The 20,978-nt window shown below is 36.5% G+C and overlaps 1 protein-coding gene and 1 long non-coding RNA gene across 6 annotated transcripts in view; one reads left to right on the top strand and one right to left on the bottom strand.

Moving 5' to 3' along the window:
- LOC149576814 (calcineurin B-like protein 9) overlaps positions 1-20,978 on the bottom strand; it is a 212,875-nt gene that overhangs the window by 51,248 nt on the left and 140,649 nt on the right. For all 3 annotated transcript variants that reach the window (XM_089820153.1, XM_089820161.1, XM_089820154.1), the window contains 2 exons: positions 20,237-20,345; positions 20,043-20,095 (listed from right to left, as the gene is read on the bottom strand). In XM_089820153.1, the coding sequence (XP_089676279.1) occupies positions 20,043-20,095; positions 20,237-20,345 (162 nt within the window). The remainder of the gene's footprint in view (positions 1-20,042; positions 20,096-20,236; positions 20,346-20,978) is intronic.
- Positions 1-20,978, top strand: part of LOC149576815 (uncharacterized) — a 121,179-nt gene that overhangs the window by 53,322 nt on the left and 46,879 nt on the right. For all 3 annotated transcript variants that reach the window (XR_016362322.1, XR_016362319.1, XR_016362321.1), the window contains exon 3: positions 18,974-19,028. This is a non-coding gene — a long non-coding RNA (uncharacterized LOC149576815). The remainder of the gene's footprint in view (positions 1-18,973; positions 19,029-20,978) is intronic.

Raw genomic sequence — 20,978 nt, 5'->3', positions numbered from 1 at the left:
TTTTATTTTGTTATGAAAATCCATTTGTTACAGAGTCAGGTTGCAACATTATTATGGATGGGTGGGCAGACATTAGTCATTGTCCACTCATCAACATTATTGTCACATGCACCAAGGGCCCATACTTTTAGAGGGCAATTGATTGTTTAGGGCATCATAAAGGTGCTGATTTTTAGTTTCATGTGCTTAGGGATGCCATTGAGGAGGTTGGGCCACAAAATGTGGTCCAAGTTGTGACAGATGCAACACGTGTGCAAAGCTGCAGGGAGGCTTGTTGAGGCAGCCTATAGGCATATTTGGTGGACTCTATGTTGTGTGCATGCCATGAACAATGTACTTAAAGACATGGGAAAAATTGACTGGATTAGACAAGTAAAATTTGATGGGAGAGGTGCAGATTTTTATCTACAACACCATACATCACATGCACTTTTCAGGGGCTTTGCAAAGAAGCAGTTCCTTAAACTAGTTGAGATCACATACGCCTCATATTCTATTCTCTTGGAGAGAATGATTGAGTTGCGAGAGCCATTGCAACTCATGGTTATGACACAAGAATGGAATTGATGGCTTGAGTCCAGAACAAAGCAAGGGAAGGGTGAAGGAGAGAGTGAAGAGCGATCAATTTTGGAGTGATGCAAAATACATATATCTCGATCATTTTTCTAGTGTTCCAAGTGATTAGATATGGAGATGCAAATTCACCTAGCCTTGGAGGGGTTTATGAGTGCATTGATTCCATGCTTGGGCAGATGAGGGCTATTGAGTGTGAGAGAGACCCCACTCTAGCATTCTATATGAAGCACATTCAGCCTATCATTCACTGCAGGTGAGAAAAATTGAACTGTTATATCCCAAATTTTGACCTAGTTTTAAAATTGTGCATAGCCATTGGATTTAACGGTTTTTCTTTCATGATCATGTGAAGTAGGTAGTTATTTATACCCGTTGTATTAACTGTTATTGAAGATGGTCGTTAACCATTATTTTCTATATGATGTTTAGTAGTTGCATAATTTTGGAATTATGGTTAATATTTAAAGTCCTTGAAATGTTTATATGAAAATTATTTTGGAACTGTTATTATGGTGGAAGTGTTTCATGGGTGATTGCAGGAGAAGATTAAGGGGGGGGGGGGGGGGGGGCGGGGGGGGGAAGCATTGCTAAATGGGATCATTGGAATGGAATGTTTGCTTAGTCCAGTCAACAAGATTGACAGGTATGACCTTAGACTTTTTTGATAAGGACGTAATAACTTGAACACAGGATACATCTGTGGGACCCGCATGAGCTAATATGTTATATCTCAAAAATTAAGATTTAATTAATTAAATAATTAATTATTAAAATAAATAATACAACCTAAGAGATTATTAGAATATAACAATATAATTTTAATATAAAGATATATTGTTAGAATAATAATAATAATGACAATAAAACAATATTGATTGAATCTTAAATAATACTATTATTATATTTATTATAATTTATAATAAATAATATTATATTATATCAATATAAAATTTATAATAACCTAATGAAGGAACTTAAGAAAACTAAATTCTTAATAAAGAAACTAATACCATCTGAGAGATTGCAAAAGAGCGGATACCAATGTTATCGGGTGAAACCAATCTTATTGTGTGAAGGGCAGGATTGAATTTCTATCATCCACCATGAACAGAACTAAGAGGAATGAGGACGGTAGTATTGCTTACGACAAGACTGCAACCCACGATACATAGAATACAACACACGATACGTAGAATACAACGAACGTGGATAACTTCTCATTTGCCAGGCCAAGGCATCATCTCTACCTCCATATATGCAATGGGAACAAATCTAATACTCCCCCACAAACCCCATCAATGAATAGAGAACTCAATACAAGTTGATATTATTCAATCGATATTTGACTAAACGATAACTAAGTGGTGCGAATATCTTAATCAAATCTGTCAGAAACATCATTAAAAGGAAGATACAAAAGACGTGTCCCTTAGAATACATTCATCAACTCATTGGTACATACATATATATGGTGGATGCCAATTGAGGATAGGAGGGAAGGAAAAAAGCAGCGAACACATACTGAACAGTTTCTTTATCATCTATCCCATCCTAGTCATCATTCTGAGCGTTGTTATAGTCTCAGGTTTGAAGAGGAAAGAATTTGAATTACCTGTTGGAAGGAAATCAGAGAAATACGATCTAAGGAAGATATAGAATATAATTGATAGCAGGAGATAGCAGCACCTAAAAATTATAGATTGCATGATCATAATATCAGAATTCTGAAATAGTGATTGCATTTATTATTATCTCATTTCAGTTTACTATAAATCGATCTTAGGTTCATCACAGCCACATAGAGATAATCCATTAAGTATTGAGGACAGATTGCACAATATTAGACTCACCAATTGAAGAGAGAGATCTAGCAGCACATATGCATCAAGATATACTTCTAATGATTTCATAATAACCAGACCATTGCCATTACCAATGCTACATCAGATGAATGATCAGAATGGATTGTTAAGAAACAAGATATCAGTGACCACATATATTCTTTGCAATGAGCAGTTGATATAATAGGGGAAATTATATTCTTCAAGTCTCAAATTAAGTGCTAGAATAATACTAGACTTACAAACAATCCTTTACTCATACAATTGAAAAGTAGAAACTGGTGCAGGAGCACGTCTGCGATAGGAAGTTTGGTGGCGACACGAAGACAACTTGCAATATGACTAAAATGCAGGGTACAAAGCAAATATCAGAAAGTTTTGATTTTAAAATCTAAATTTTGAAATGTTTGTGTGTGTGAGTTTAGAGTTTTATGTTTTAAAATAATGTCCTATGATGTGGTGGCATAAATGGAGGAGTGAAATGATAAACTCTCCAAATATAGCCACTTAGGACCATGTGTGTTTGTTTTAGTGGAGTTAGTAGTGTGCAATGATTTAAGAATCTAATCATATCCTAAAAAAGGACAGATAGTTGGCAGCAGGAATATTCATAATTTTTGAAACAGTCTTTTATTCTTGGATAGGGACGTTTCATATTCCTTATTTAGGGAGTCAGTTTTTAGAGAGGTAGAGAGAGGAAGAAGACAAGTTTTTATTTTTGGGTTGAATTCGGTATGTTTGCAGAAATCAGTCTCAGTGCGTTTGTAATATCTCCCAAATGCACCGTTGGATTTTGATGAGCTTTGGATATGTTGTTATAGGCCTAATTACGGCCATCTTCACCAAGGCGATTTAAGATTTTTGATCTGGTTCAAAAGTTATTCATGTCTGAGTTCAGGTCTATCTAGAGACAGCAAGAAGCAATATTTTGCAGAAAAATGTACTCTGATGCGTGGTCAATATCTTGGGTTTGAACTGTTGGATTTCTCTAAAAAATTTATATGTTGTTTGAAACCTAGTTACGCCAAATCTCAATGGTTGGATTGAGTAAATCATTTTTGGTTCGAAAGTTATTCATGTCTGAGTGCAGGTCTATTCGGAGGCAACAAGAAGAAATTTTTGGGGGGATTTATTTTCAAAGTTTTGTTTATTGAATCTGATTTTAGTGTGTGTTCCTGAAGGTTGTAGATGCCCCTTGATGTAACTCAGTTGAGTGACTGAATCCTCCCGAGTTTTCCAAGGTGTGGCTCTGCATCAGAAACTTGCACTTCAACTGAAGTATTGGTCAGAAATTAAGTTCCTCCAATTGAAGTTAAAGTAATCAATTCCAAAACCTTTACAATTGGACTAGGGACATTACATAATCAATAAATAATTTAAGAAACATAAAATAATCTAATTAAAATATAAAACGTACCTCAAAGGATTTTAAATGATCTTTCACCATATTATTAGAACATATATGTGTATACGTACATATAGATATAAAAATGAGGTGGCACCATTATATTATAATAATATAATAAAAACGATGTCACCACACTAATATATTTACATGTACGTATATAAAATAAATTATAACAATAATCGAATTATAACTTTCCAACTTTTCTTCCATCCATTTTATTTTTCTTCTTTTTGAAACCGATTGAACACTTGGCGATTTTAATTGACAAATAATCTTTAAGTTACGGAAGCCAAAGAGTCTTTTAAGACCTTTTTATATCTCTAGTCGGGTGAGACAAAAGACGCAAGAGTACTCATCCCTGCTTTTTTCTTTTATTATCACATTTTTTTCCTTGCTTATTTCAGTTCATTCCTAGTCTATTCCCTGCAATAGACCTAGCAGATACCCGCAATGCCATTTAAAAAAGCCTTGTTCAAAGCAGCACCATTTTGTACTCCCTACCATATAAGTATTTCTTGTTGAGGATATAAGTTCTTATACACTGTGGTGACGTCTTCAAGCAACTGGAGGCAAGCTGATTACAAATCGATTTGCAAACTTCAGACAACTCCAAATTTATATCAGGTCATGTTTTAATCATTTTAGATTGTGATATTCCAATGTTTTGACTCGATTTCCATAGTAGCTGGCTAGGCTCAGAGACTTCTTTCCTTTCCATGATTATGTTATAAGCTTTGCTGAATATTCCATGTCATTGTTATTGATATTTTTATTAACTTTCATAACATCCAGAATCATCATAGAAAAAGTCGAATAGTATCTCTTAAGAGAGAGCTTTCTAAGTGCAATAAAACTTGGATGAATTATACTGTAGGGAAACATAATTCAATTGGTCTCGAGAACATATTTTTTTTGTCATAGTTCGTGATAAGATATACTAATCAATGAATCCTTTTAGAATTTATGCAAAGAGTAGATTGCTCAATATTTCCAAACACCTGGGATTCACCAGCTATATAGCTATGTATGGTGAAGAGGTGGAATGAATCTGCAAGAATGCAGAAGAGAAATCAGATATGATTAAATAAATAAATTAAACATACTTAATAGCTCATGCTCATCCTTGTAATGTAACCGGTTGTCAAGTTGAGCAGTGGTGATCAGGTCGATAAACCCATCAAAAATCCTTGGCCAAGGTAGTTTAAAGGCATGTTTGATGTAATGTCCCCTTTTTAGCATTCATAGCATGATGTTGTTGTTAGCCTATTTCCCCACGGTTCCGTAGGCTAACCAGGACATTAAAGGGGCTTAGAGGCCATTTGGTCTAGATAGTTTCAGTTGCAGGTCTTTCTGAGGGGTTTTGAGGCGACTTTGGGCATACTTACTATTTATAGTAAGTCATCTTGGGCATGGGTGGACATCTAGTGGCAGCAGTATGTCGATGGTAATTGTTTAAAATCGGCAAAAAGACTTGTTTATCATTGATAAGATTTGTTTTGCATTGATAAAGCTATTTTATAAAGTTAAATTTAAATATTTAACTTTATTAATGCATAGACTATAGTTTGTGGGAAATATTTAAATTAAAAGAGTCCCCTTTATTTTATAACACATTGGAGACATAAGTTACATAAAGGGAGTTATGTTTTATCCTACATTGAGAAAACGAAGGATGGAGCTCTTGTGAGAACACTATAAAAGAAATGGAAGAGCTTCTTTTTAGTATGGTTGGAAATATCAAAGAAATTGGGAAATTTTCTGGAGATTATGTCTCAATAGTTTGAAGGACGAAATCCCTTCAAGTTGGAAATCTTGACGCCATTGAAAGATATGGTCTTGAGATTCAACAGAGTAGCAGTCCGAAAAAACAGATACGAAAAAGCAGCCCGAAAAAGCAGAACCGAAAAAGTAGGCGAAAAAAGCAGTCCGTAAAGGCAGTTCTGGAGATTATGTCTCAATAGTTTGAAGGACGAAATCCCTTCAAGTTGAAAATCTTGACGCCATTGAAAGATATGGTCTTGAGATTCAACAGGGTAGCAGTTCGAAAAAGAAGATACGAAAAAGCAGTCCGAAAAAGTGGAACCGAAAAAGCAGGCTGAAAAAGCGGGTACGAAAAAAGCAGTCCGAAAAAGCAGAACCGAAAAAGCAGGCCGAAAAAGCTGTTCGAAAAAAGCAAAGCAGAAGGGGCAGCATTGAAAGAAATTATTACAGCCACCTACAACCAGGTTCTTTTGTTAGTATTGCTTTTTAGAGTGTTATAAGCTTTCAGCTGTAAGTGTGCATTATACCAGCATCATCATTTTGTAATCCATGTAAATGCCAAAGTCTTGGCCATATTTCATGAGCATCGTATTTTTCATTGCAATTAAAAAGATAATAGTTGCTGGTGTTATTTAAGCAATTTAATATCATTATTTATCAGCTAGTTAGTGTGCATACCAACTGTTTGTAAAAATGCCAGTTGGCTGTAGGTGTTCATTTCTCATGCTTAGATCATATATATGCACTAAATATTGTCAAAATTGGTAGCACACGCATGTTAGGTCATTGTGTAGTCCATTGTAGTCTTCTAGCACAAGATTCTCATTGATGCAAATTGAAGAAAAAGTCATTTGAAGCTAGCTGAAATACTATATCAGTCATACGTCCCTTGCATGTGAATTGTTTGAAGAAATTCCTTGAGCTTTCATCAGCATTTTTTGAGAGCAGATTTGAGGAGGGTCATTACAGTGGTATCAGAGCTTGCTTGCAAAGTGTTTGACGAAATGTCAAACAATTGAAGTATAAATATTTTTTTGGTGTTTGAAGAAGTTATAACCTATTGGGGTTGTTACAGTGGTATCAGAGCTATAAGTCCTGCCATCCTGTGGAGGTCTTACAGGGAATTTGGAATAGCCAGATAAAGAGAAAAATGTTTGACAAAATGAATGCCGATCCAGATTAGAGAAAGGAAAGATTCTTACAATTATTAGACACCTTAGCACAGGGATAGCGATCAGCAGAGCAAAGAGCACAGGAACAGAGTCAGAGATTTGAGCTTATGATGCAGATGATGGCTTGTCAAATGGGGTTGAATACTAATGTGGGTGGAGGAAATAATCAGAATGGTAATAATCAGGATGGGGCACATAATGGAGGCGAACAAGTTGAGAACAATTTCGGTCATGCACCCCAGCAAACTAGGACAGTGAGTTCGCGACCCATGATTCCCATATTTCCTCCTAGAGCTCCAGAGCGAGCCCCAGATCACTGATATACAGGACCAGTTGAGGAGAGATTGGGAAGCCAGAGGTCCAAATTTTATTGCTGCAATTACCTTTAGGGAGTATATAGATGTGCGAATGAAGCATATGCCACGTGGACATGACAGGAACCAGAGCTAAGAGCTACAGAAGAAAGTAGGAAAACTTCAGTTACCATATTATGATGGCTCGGGGAAGTCTACAGCAAGAGCTTGGGTTCAAAAGCTTGACACATACTTTCAAATGAACCCTATGACTGAGAAAGAAGCTATTAAGTATGCAGCAATTCACCTGGATGGGTTAGCACACAAGTGGTGGCATCATGGTATGGTCACTATGGGTCATGCACACATTACCTCATATGTGGAGTTTTCGGAGAGACTGATTGAACGCTTTGATAGGCCTAAGGATCATACCTTCCCTATGACATGCAGACAATTGTATGAGGAGTTTAACAGACATGCAGATTCGATACAGGGAGACTTCAGCACATCTTCAGGTAATGGTTTATTTGCATCATCTTCACAGGCAAAAGGGGTTTCAGATGTTGTGCAGGTTGAGCCAGTTGCATCAGAAGGTGATATCATAGGCACATCGGATTGCATGATTGACACAGATAGTGATTCTAGTACAGTTGGGTTGGATGAAGTTACAACAGTTGAGGATACTGTCATGTTTGAGGATAGTACAGTTGATTAGAAAGTGAGCATTCAAGACTTTGTAGAAAATGAGTATCAAGCACAGTTGGATGCTTCTTCACATGAGATAGAGGCTAGTAGCTCTTCACTTGGTTTGGCAAGCCAGCTGAAGACAAGGGACAAGGATATTGTTGCGACTTTATCTCATCATGACAGGATGTATGGATTGATTAAGAATCACATTTGGATGATTCAACTGCAGGAGGGACAAAAAGGAGTCACAACAGGTTCTTCTTGTGACGACTTACAACAGATCAAGGAAGGCATGGAGGCAATGAAGGTAAGTTACATACACCGACTTTCAGATCGCGATCATCTCCTTAATCTTGCAGGGATCTATTTAGATGCATTGAAGAAGAAGGAGGAGGAGGTTGACCAGCTTTCTCATGAGCTAGAGTATACTCGGAATTCCTTGGTGTGTATTCAGTTGGCTCTCTAGGATTCTGAGAGACATGTGGACAAGCTTTGTCTTGAGGTGAGCTCAGTTCGGGAGTTAGTGCTTATAGCAGGGACTCAGTTTTCTTTTACAGTTAGGTCGCATGTTGATGATTTCTCAAAGATGACAGAGTTTATAGGAGTCCCAGGATCTAATTATTACAGACGACATCCAGGGGGATGTTGTGGATAGTTTTGAGGACTTAGTTTCCTCAGCAGTTTTTTATGGTACGGAGGGGTTGAACAGCGATGCTACAGTTTTTGATACTACGTATGTTGATATGAACTTTGGAGTTGATTCGCAGGATATGGATGGTAATAGTCTAGAGACCAGTAACTTTGAGGATGCTCCTTTAGACAGTTTGTCAGAGGAGGTTTGTAGGAGACAGTCTAGCCAGTGCCATCATGTGTCTAGTCAGTTGAGAGTTAGTGAGCAAGACATTTCTATCGCTTGCCAGCATTTCGACGCTGCTCGTCAGTTGTTAGCAGTTTATGGATGGGGTTGTTCTACTAGTGATGAGCAGGGAGGTAGTTATCTTTCCTTGATAGAGATCCACTCTTTATGGGAGGCTATTCGGATTCTGAGACAGGATTATATGCAATTGGTAGCCGACAGAGATTATCTTATGGAGTGGGGGAGTACAGCATACGATGCATTATTGGCCAAGGAAGATGAGGTGAGTGAGCTTACTCAGCAGCTCGAGGTGACTTCTGAGATTCTTGAGAGTACACAGTTGGCTTTCGAGGAGTCATAGTTTCATTTGGCTAAGGTGACCATGGAGTTAGAGCGACTGCAGTCTTTACCAAATTCTGTACAGTCACAAGCTGTGGTGTCTAGTGATCTGAGGATGTCCATGGTCGAGATTGTCAGAGACAGTGGAGATGGGGATGCATCCACCCTTGATACTAACATTGGCATATCGGTTCTGTTCCTACTAGAGTCAGGTTCAGTTGAGTTGGGTGCTATAGCAGATTGTTGTGGTATGCCTGACATGGTGGTCGCCTCTAGTATTGATGGCACGGAGACTAGAGATGTATCAAAGATCATGTGTGATGTTGGTGAGCCAGCAGTTGGCATGGTTCCTGCTAGTGATACTACTCCCTTGGCGATGTCTTCGAAGGTAGTAGTTAGTTCCAGCTTGGTTAGTGATCGATTGCAGTTAGTTTCATCTGGGTTGCAGTCTGAGCCACTGACTAAGATTGGCGCATTCTATCGGCATTACACTGTGAGGTATGCTCATCAATTTACCTTTGATGACCATGTTGATGAGATGATGATATGGAGATATACTTTGATTCCTAGTGCTTGTCATCAATTATGGGATGGTTTGATGCCACAGGATGAGAGTTGTGATGGGCATGACATGGCAATAGGTTCTGCGGTTGATAGCTTGATAATACATGACTTAGAGTAGGAGTTTGGGAGTGATGCTTCAGCAGTTGTTGTTATTGATTCTACTCCTTTGGTTATGACATCTCCTGACTTAGCTAGTGATCAGTCACAGTGGGTTGTATCACTTGTTCATGGTAAGTTGTTGACTGGGATTAGTTCTTTTTATCAGCATTATACTACAGGGTATGTACATCAGTTAGCATTTGATCCTTGTGTTGAGGAGTTGGTGGCAGGCAGATTTGGTTTGGGTTCCATTTCTTGCTGTTTATCTTGTGATGTCTTTTCACCATCAGCGGTGCATGGGAGTTATGGCAATGAGGCAGTGGCCCGTAATCTATAGAGTTGTGTTAATTGCAGTAGATGTACAGTGTGTGGATTTTTTGTATTTGTTGCAGTTTCATGTGAGAGTGGTCACCATTGTTGCAGAGTTGGATTGTACATTCCATATAGACCAGTGGGATGCGTTGATGGTATTTACTGTGTTGGCAGTTTGGGTTATCTACTCTACTTGGGTTCTGATATTTCGAGAGCTTGTTTCTCATGGGTTCCTGACTTTGGAGTTTGGGTGAGTTGTATTCGCCAATTTGATTATGGATTCCTCTTGGTTAATTTTCAGAGGTTGTTGTAGGAGCCTATGTTGACTAACAGCAGTATAGTTCATGACTACATTTGGGATCCAAGTGGATTGATTGGGTTGTTGTTCGGCCATTGCTTGGGGACAAGCAATTTTGGGAAGGGTGGACTGTAATGTCCCCTTTTTAGCATTCATAGCATGATGTTGTCGTTAGCCTATTTCCCCACGGTACCGTAGGCTAACCAGGACATTAAAGGGGCTTAGAGGCCATTTGGCCTAGATAGTTTCAGTTGCAGGTCTTTTTGAGGGGTTTTGAGGCAACTTTGGGCATACTTACTATTTATAGTAAGTCATCTTGGGCATGGGTGGACATCCAGTGGCAGCGGTATGTCGATGGTAATTGTTTAAAATCGGCAAGAAGACTTGTTTATCATTGATAAGATTTGTTTTGCATTGATAAAGCTATTTTATAAAGTTAAATTTAAATATTTAACTTTATTAATGCATAGACTATAGTTTGTGGGAAATATTTAAATTAAAAGAGTCCCCTTTATTTTATAACACATTGGAGACATAAGTTACATAAAGGGAGTTATTTTTTATCCCACATTGAGAAAACGAAGGATGGAGCTCTTGTGAGAACACTATAAAAGAAATGGAAGAGCTTCTTTTTAGCATGGTTGGAAATATCAAAGAAATTGGGAAATTTTCTGGAGATTATGTCTCAATAGTTTGAAGGACGAAATCCCTTCAAGCTGGAAATCTTGACGCCATTGAAAGATATGGTCTTGAGATTCAACAGAGTAGCAGTCCGAAAAAGAAAATACGAAAAAGCAGCCCGAAAAAGCAAAACTGAAAAAGCAGGCGAAAAAAGCAGTCCGTAAAGGCAGTTCTGGAGATTATGTCTCAATAGTTTGAAGGACGAAATCCCTTCAAGTTGAAAATCTTGACGCCATTGAAAGATATGGTCTTGAGATTCAACAGGGTAGCAGTCCGAAAAAGCAGATACGAAAAAGCAGTTCGAAAAAGCGGAACCGAAAAAGCAGGTTGAAAAAGCGGGTACGAAAAAAGCAGTCCTAAAAAGCAGAACCACAAAAGCAGGCCGAAAAAGCAGTTCAAAAAAAGCAAAGCAAAAGGAGCAACATTGAAGGAAATTATTACAACCACCTACAATCAAGTTCTTTTGTTAGTATTGCTTTTTAGAGTGTTATAAGCTTTCAGCTGTAAGTGTGCATTATACTAGCATTATCATTTTGTAATCCATGTAAATGCCAAAGTCTTGGCCATATTTCATGAGCATTGTATTTTTCATTACAATTAAGAAGATAATAGTTGCTGGTGTCATTTAAGCAATTTAATATCATTATTTATCAGCTAGTTAGTTTGCATACCAACTGTTTGTAAAAATGCCAGTTGGCTGTAGGCGTTCATTTCTCATGCTTAGATCATATATATGCATTGAATATTGTTAAAATTGGTAGCACACGCATGTTAGGTCATTGTGTAGTCCATTGTAGTCTTCTAGCACAAGATTCTCATTGATGCAAATTGAAGAAAAAGTCATTTGAAGCTAGCTGAAATACTATATCAGTCATACGTCCCTTGCATGTGAATTGTTTGAAGAAATTCCGTGAGCTTTCATCAGCATTTTTTGAGAGCAGATTTGAGGAGGGTCATTACAGTGGTATCAGAGCTTGCTTGCAAAGTGTTTGACGAAATGTCAAACAACTGAAGTATAAAGATTTTTTTGGTGTTTGAAGAAGTTATAACCTATTGGGGTTATTACATTTGACATCTAATGATCACTTGATGTTAGAGGTGCCAGTTATGTAGACATGTCCGTTCTATAACTGTGCGGACATTCTAAACACTAGGATGCTCAGGTGGCTGGACTAAGAACATCTCAAGCCCAATCCCGAGGTGGAGAGGGCCTTTCTAATTCAATAGATTGTGTGGGGATAAGTATGGTCCGAGGTTGGGAGGTTAAGCCTATGTCAATGCTTCTCCTCTTACCAAAAGCCGAGGCTTGCACAACCAGCTATAGGCCCTCTGGATGATACTTGTATGTTTCTTTTTTTCTTTTCTTGATAAGCATTTATTTACTTGCATGTAGAAAAGATAGTTAACTTAGTTATTTCAGTTAATCATAGATGCAGTTGTTTTCAGTTGATCATTAATACAGTTATTTTCAGTTGATCGTTAATCTAGTTATATCAGTTAATCATAGATATAGTTGTTTTCAGATGATCATGGATACAGTTATTTTCAATTAATCATTAAGTTAGTTATTTTCATATGATCGTTGATATGGTTATGGTTATTTCAATTAATTGTTAAAACAATTAATGTCATATGAAAAGGATTTTAGTTATCTTTTCAATGAATGTTGGAAAATCTTTATTTAAACTGTCTTTGTTTTTTATATGAAAAACCATTTGTTACATGAACACTCCTTTGCACATGGCTGCTTATGCATTGAACCTGAAGTTGTACATGCCTAGGCTTGGTACAATTACACCACTTCAGGATGATGAGGTGAAGAATGAGTTCTTTTGGTGCATTGCCAAGATGTATGATATTGAGACTACTAGTGAGATTCGCATTGAGTGGTTGGGATTTTCCAGTCTTACAGGTAATCCTTAATTCTTGGTTCAGTGTTCTAACGTCTTTATAATTATAAGTTCTTTAAATTATTACTTATAAGTTATTTTAATATAATGTTGTAAACTTTTAACTTGTAGGATACTCGGATATTGCAAAGGCGGATCTCAAAATTATGGCACTGAAGAATCTCATTTTGTGGTGGAAATATCAAGGATCACAGAAGTCAAAGATCATGTCACTAGCCATTTGATTGCTGTCGCAGGTGAATAGGAAGAAAATAGGACCTATCCTCAACCCAAAGTCCCAGAAGGAACGATCCAAATTGATTAACCACAAGGAAGTGATCAATCCACAAATGGATCAAGCAATGGAGAATATGAAGAAAGAAGTAGATCCTTTGATCTTGCTATTGGAAGTTAAGTACTTAAAATCTTGAATAAATAGAAGACAAATACTCACCTTAAAGTAGGATAAGTCTGGAAAATGCTGATTTTGGATGCCTGTATAGAGTTTCAGGGAATTCTGCATCTTGTTTCAGATTGGAAATGTTGAGACAGAGAAAACCTAGAAAAATTTTGTTCTTTTGAAGGTAGGTCGACCTTGACCCAGATAGAGGGGCACAATCTTACCTCGGGGCACAACTGTATCCTGAAAAGCCGACCTTGACCTGTATTGCTCCGACGAAATTTTTGTTCGTAAAGCCCACAAGTTTGGCAAAAAGGGTATCCAAATCTGCACTTTAATTCTCTGTTCCACACTTGTATCTGCAAGAAAAATAATTTGCTTGTTTGGATGGGGGGTTTTTCTTGGTCAAAACTCAGTTTGGAATCAACCTTGAAATGTAATTGAAATTGCAATATGTATAAACAAAGTAAATGGAACTATTCACCTTGCTTATATTGAAATCCTTGTAGAGGATTTGAATCCTTGAATCCACAAGGACGGATGCTCCAGATGAATGTAGAAATGTATGTAGGATGTCTCCAATCAATGACATTAGATCTTCAACACCAATCTTGAATATATATTTGCATAAGAGAAGACTTGGATGAATGTGGATGGAGAAATCTTCAACAAGAGGGCTCTATAGAGATTGAATCCTTCAACAACTAACAATGGACCTCTTTGAATTGGATCTTGAATGCTTGAATGCTTGATGGATAGTATATGTACACTTCATGTAGGTGGATTGTAGATTCGCTCATAGAATATGGGTGCTTGATAATAAAAAGTAGATGGATCAAATGAGAGAAGAAGGCTTCCTTATATAGAGATCTAGGGCACAAACTTCTAGAGAAGGCCAACATGGGAGTATTAAATCCCAATTAACCTCAACCACTAGAAATGGACATAGATTAAATGCAATTTAAGAGTCTACCATTCCGAAACCCGAAACAAAAGACCCGAAAGCGAGAAAATAAAACTTTCTGAAGCCTGATATCCCAAAACTCCCAGAAATTGAAAATTCACTTGGGGTTAGGGACGAGACCGACCCTGCCCTAGGTCACAGTCGAGGTCGTTCTTGACCTAGGTCAGGGTTGAGGTCGACCTTCACCCTTCAGGTCGTCCTTGACCCAGAAAGTCAAAGTCCTTAGTTTCATAGAGAAAATTGTCAGAAATAGGCTGGAAATAGAGAGAGACAAGAGGGGGAAAACAAACAGATCCATGCAAAGACCTATTCAAGGTGCTTGACATGACCCCAAACCACTTACTCAGAGGACTAAACACTCTTAACATGGAAGTGCTTCCATTTTAAGATGATACAACAGGTTTGTAGTTCCACCCCTATCTAATCTTAACTTTAAGAGTTTTAATTTACTGATTTATGATTCATTGATTTATCATTTATCATTTGTCACAAATTTTATGAACGTTTGTTTGTAAGTTGTAACTTTCATCATTGTTATCTCAGGTTTCTAGCTTCTCAGTTGCAGAGAGGAACTTGTCCACCTATAGCTTCATCCACTTTGTTAAGAGGAATAGACTTACCTCTAATAGAGTGGAGAAGTTTGTTGTTGTACATGATTTCTTGCGGCTTAAAGAATGCAAGACATGCGAGAACAAGGAGAGCACAACATGATGGGATGTAGAGCCAGAGTATGAGGTTCAGATTGATGAGGATGACGATGCGACATAAGCCGATGTAGGGCTAGTTGGTGCTCCTTTGGAGGATTAGGATCTTACCCATGAGGAGTCTAGTAGTTCGAGTGATGAGGACTTTGATATAGGGGATGATTATAGAGCTCCCACCCTTACTTTCTCATTATTGACATTTTGTTGATTGTACTCACTTTGATATGGCCATGATACATTATTTCATTTCATTGTTTCATGCTACTCTACTCATTGTCATCATGAGCATCTTTAATATATCATATTTGAACAATGAATTTTGAATCATTTCCTTTTGTCATTTGATAGTCAATGGGTGACTTACATGGTACTATGTATGATTTATATTTTTCATTTTCATTATTATGTTAAATTTTTTTATGGTACTATGTATGATTTATATTTTTTATTTTCATTATTATGTTAAATTTTTTTACTATGAGTATGTCACTAAGTTCAATGGTCATTAGTAATGGTTATGGAGTTTCAAGTTTCAAGTTTGAACTTATGGTTCGTGAATCACATTTCAATTTTCTATATTCAGCTATGTTTGGTATGTTATGTTGAAGTATCATTTCATAATTAGTATTCTCAGCCATATGTATACTATGCAACTTCCCCTACCCCCCCTGCACCCCCCCACCCCCAAATTGAGGCCTTTTGTTTTCTCTCACCCGAAACTCGTCTTGATGCTCCCTCGCACCACCGCACCCGTGCACCGATGTAACATTGAAATAAATGGGTTGAGGGATATTTGCGTAATTACATCGCAGGGCAACAAAAGGCATGGGTGAAGTTGTTACACCTTGGCGAGTACTGTTATAATACTACACATCACATGTCTATTCAGATGACAACCTTCATAGCCTTCTATGGAAATAATGCCCTCAATTACATAGATTTTTTCTTCAATGACAATAGAGTGCCTAGGGCAAAATACTTGTTATAGGAAAGTTAGGATATCATGAGATCCTTAAAGAAGAATATGCAAAAGGCACAAAACCAACAGAACAATATGCATAAGAGTATAGGGTTGAGTGAATATTTGATATAGGTGACATGGTCTACCTTATGTTACACCCTTACAGACAGTCCTCTCTTAAGTGAAGTGGAGTAGAGGAGTTGAAGCCACAATATTATGGTCCTTTTAGAGTGATTAGAAGGGTTAGAGAGGTAGCCTATGAGTTAGAACTACCCGTAGACAACAAGGTGCACAACGTATTTCATGTATCCTGTCTCAGGAAGGCACTAGGACATCACGTGACACCAGCTATAGAGTTGCTTCCTCTTAATGATGAGGGAAAGTTAGAGTTGGTTCCTAAGGCGATCTTGGACAATAGAGAGTGTACACTTTGACAGAGGAGTATTAGGGAATACTTGGTGTAGTGGAAGGATCTATCGAGGGAGGATGCTCCATGGAAGAGTGAAGCAACCTTATAGCATCTAGGTTTTAGATTGCTTGTGGAAAAGCAATTTCAAGGGGGGCAAATTGTAATGTCCCCCACTTGAGTGAGTCATGGCTATTGGTTGTTAGCCCATACTTCGTGGTCTTGGGGGCTAACTTGGACTAGCAGAGGGATTCTAGAGGTTTTTGACTTGGGCACATTTAATAATGGGTCAAACCAAGTTTAATCACTAAGATCTTTTATGGTGGAAGTTGTGCTCAACAAATGACCTCTTAGGTGACATTTTGTTTAATTTAGACAAGGTCACTTATTGAGTTATTAAGCATATAGAAAAATGGAGGCAAGTGAGCTTGGTAAGAAAATGCAAGTAGATGGGGTATAAATGAATTTTGAATTCTTTTTAAATTCAAAATAGAAGAAGGCTTATTTAATGAAATGGGCATATTTATATAATTAAATAGAATTGGATATTTATTGATAGATGAAATAAACTAATTTACCTAAAGGGATTAGTAAATTAGGGGAATAATTAAATAGGCAAGCTATTTTATTAATAAGACTCCAAACAAAATAGGAAGGGGACATCAATTAAATAAACAAATTATTTATTTAATGAGACAACTATAAAAGAATGGGAATTGATCACTTAATTAAACAAAGCCAAAGGATTATTTAATTAAATAGAATCAAGGATGTTAAATAAATTAGACGAATTAATTTACCAAGACTATAGAACCTAGATAATTAATTAAATAAATTATTTATGTTTGGATTTCGGTGTCTACATCCGTTGTCTCCAATATGCTTTTTCTTGCTCAATATTGACATCATTAGCCCTTTCCACTTCATCGTTTTCAACTTCTTTTTTATCCTCATGACTTGGACACTTAATCTCATGAAGAAAACTATGATTTTTCTTTGGTGGAGATATTGAGAGTTGAGGATTGAGTATGGGCAGAACTCATGGGCTTAGAGGAATTCCACCGTCTTTCACATGCCTTTACAATTTCATCATTTCATCCTCTTGGTCCTTGATTCATCTATCTCCTAACTTGGGTTCTTGCTTTCATCCAAAAAGGTGTTTTCACTTGGGCGTAGGTTTTGGGATAGAGGAATTTCCTAAGGCAGAATTTCTTGGCCGAGAGGAATTCTGCCATCTTCTAGTCTCCTTTTCTAACTTAGTCAGTTTTTCCTTTTGCCACTGCCTAGCACTTCAGCTGCAACCAAATCCTCAAATTTTGTTTGAAAGTGTGCTTCATGTTCGTGCTTAAGTGTGATTTCATATCTTGCTTTCCCTCTCCCAATCTAATTGTCAACTTTCACTTGAGGTTTGGCCTCTACATTTTGCAAAGTTACCCACTTAATGAATTCAGACTTCACTATCCAACCCCTAAGACTTGACTGATTTCAAACTGTATCTCCTTGATGTGGCCTCGCAAATTCTTCGCTGACTAAAACAACTTGCCAAACTTACTTCAACACCTAAGCAAACAGGAGCAAAAGGAAAAGAGGGTGTCCCCATTTGCAATGGGGTGATAGTGTGAAAATCTCAGATCAGTATCTTTTATGAAGTCAGCTATGTTATATAAAATGAGTTGCCAAGGTTTTGTCTCCCTAAGAAACTAGAATGTTGGTTAAAAATTTAAGGTCTATGCTAGCTTGTAGAAAGGAGACACTAATACTACAAAAAATGTTGTATTTTCTGAAATGTAATTGGATCCTATTTGAATGAGAATTGAAAGCCACTTATGAAGCTTATTTTAAGTTTGAGGAACAAAGCCTTGATACGAGCTCTGTAAAACAAAAAAATTGTCTGAATAGCCCTGAAATTATTCAAATTTTTAGCTAATTGTTATTAACAAGCACAGAAAAAAACAAAAAACATTATCTTACTGACCCCTTTGGGCATTTACCATTAGAAGTCGTCATAAAGGCAAGCCTTCTACCTCTACCTTCACAGTTGTCAAGCTGGGAAACTAGACTATGAAAATAAATTAGAAATGAAAATGTAAAACCAATATTTTGTTAATTCAACTGAGTTGCAATATAAAAACTTATCAGAAATAAGTGACCATTTATTTCATCTTTGAATGATTATCTAGTTTATCTACATGATGATTGTTCAGTTTATCTTCATGATGACTGTTAAGTATTTTATTTCTAATTTGCATAGTTAGGTGAATAAATGATCTTATTTGAATAGTTTAGTAACAAGGGCCAAATATTTTAACAAATATAATGGTCAGCATCTTATGTTAAAACTCTGTGTAAATTTGGATGTGTTTGTTAGAATTTACAATGTCAGATATTTCAAATTGACCAACTTGGGTGTTGAATTTTGCGGGACCTCACTTTCTTTTATGTGGAACCAAAAAACAAAATGATATAATCCAGGAGTTATGACATATGACAAAGCATTTATGTTAAGTTGGGTCTCCAAGAAGTTCTGAGTTTTCTATTTCAGGAATCAATTGGAAATGTTAGTAGCGCAAATGAACAATAGATTTTGGCAAATTGTAAGACGAGTTGTAAGTTAAATAGAATTATATAGTGCTAATTCAAATGTGGAAATAGAGGGAGATCAAGTTTGGCATGACATTTCTAGGATGCTAATTTTAGTCAAAAGAAATGTAATTTTATTTGTTGCTTTTATGTGTTGATTTTTTCATTTACTTGGGGGGCAGTTTTCAGATTTGAAGGCATAAAAGGAATGGGAGGAGGTGGAAATCAGATTTAAAGGTGGGTTTTCTGTTACAACTTTCGTCTTGCAGGTGTTTTTGTTAATGTATTCAGAATTGTAGGAGATTTAGTGAAGCCATACAGTCAGAGTTGTAGACAGTCTCATAGTTTGTATTTTAATTGATGTTTATTTAAGGCTGTTGTTGTTGATCAGTTTTACATCAGATTTTTAATGATTTTCATTTGCCCTTGTGCCTGTCACATTGATGTAATTTCAGTTATGCTTTGCTTTCATCATTCAGGTGGTTTGGTTTGAGGAAAAACTTCATTCTTTTCAAAGTTTTGATGTTTGAAGAATTTCTGAATTGCATTGTATGTGCAAGTGCCTTTGCTGATTTATATCAGTTTAATATATCGAGAGGTCATTTCTATTTGCATCATCAAATGTATAGATTCATTTATTTCTTTAAATGTCATCATATAAACATCTCTAGATGGCTTTGAACTAACATTTTCAATTAGCATGCACTCCAATGCTTTCCGAACAGTTGGTTTGTGTTCATTATTGAGGGACTTTGACTTTTCCATATGGGCTTGCCAAGGCTTTTTCCATTGGACCCCATGAGAGAGTAGTCAATCCCCACAAGGTTTGCTGCCCCTAGGTCCCTGATTTGACATTGTAGAAAAACAAAATAATTTATGGAAAAACCATGTCCACCAATCATATGCAATATGATGGACCCACAATATTTTTAACACTTGATTTTATGGTTATCCCAAGTGAATAATTATAAATGCACTTACCTACTATTTTCCAAGATTTGCAAGAATTTTGTACAAATTTGTATTGAAATATGCAAATATTCATAAAAAAAAATAGTTTTAAAAAATAAAATAAAATATTCACCAAGAAAATTAATGCAATTTGCAAGCTTTTATAAAAGAAAGTTGGGGGCCTCTTTTAGAAGCTGTCACAAATCTCTAGTTAGTTTGATAATTTACATTTGGAGAGTTCGAATCTCCAAAGTTCATACATGAACTTAAAAATTGTCACCAAAAAGATCATATACATACTTCTTCACGCTCAATATAACCCGTCTGCCTCACATCGTAAAGTTTAAAAGCAACTGCATGTGAAATCCCGGGGAAAATTGTCTTGTCAATTTTATAAACATAAGTTGCTTTTTCATTTTTGAAATGGTGCAACATATGAAAGTATGGAGTAAGGGATGAATGACATAGAAAAGGAGACATCTTTCTGTACTTACAGTTAATCTTGACCTCTTGGGATGCATTTGGATGGAAAATGCCGAGACCATGAACAAATTCTCCAAATTCAATGACTCCGTTGCGATTTTTATCAAATAGATTAAAGATCTATTCAGTAATGCCATAAACATTCCTCAAATGAGCACCAGCCATGAACCAATTGAAGTAGCAACCAGAATGGTTACAGTATAATTTTGTCAAATAAAACAATATTGTCAGCTGACTGCAACTACATATGCACAAAATAATACATGGGATAAATAATAGCCATATTCTAGTATTTAACACATCATCTATTCTTAGTTAAACTCAGATCTCATAGAGCTGAATCGATAAACAGAACACACCATGAATTTCCTCAAACTATTATGAATGTCAAATCATTTCAGAGGTGCAATGGACATATGCGATTAGTCATTACTGTCTAATATCAGACTGTAGATATAGACAACCTATGCTCAAATAGAGCTGCACTAAGGAGCACCATAATAACTTAAGAATAGATGTCAAGCCTCAGATGCCACAATTATTGAGAGAAGGGATTGGTTAACAAAAAAGAAGAGAATTGCCAATGTAAAAATATTGAATGGGGTCATATCTATGCATCACACTTCTTTGTTCTAAATCAGTGGACAAAAAGCATCCACCTACATTTTTCAAAACTGGTAGATATTGAAGAGTCCCAACTATATAAATCTAAAATGATCTCTAGTGTTATTCCTTAAGTTCATAAGAAAGTGC

This window comes from Cupressus sempervirens, chromosome 1 (genome assembly GCF_028749045.1).
Source record: "Cupressus sempervirens isolate cs-2001-9-10 chromosome 1, ASM2874904v1, whole genome shotgun sequence".
In the NCBI taxonomy this organism is placed as follows: domain Eukaryota; kingdom Viridiplantae; phylum Streptophyta; class Pinopsida; order Cupressales; family Cupressaceae; genus Cupressus; species Cupressus sempervirens.
Note: the sequence above shows the minus strand (reverse complement) of the source record. Positions and strands in the feature narration are given on the sequence as shown.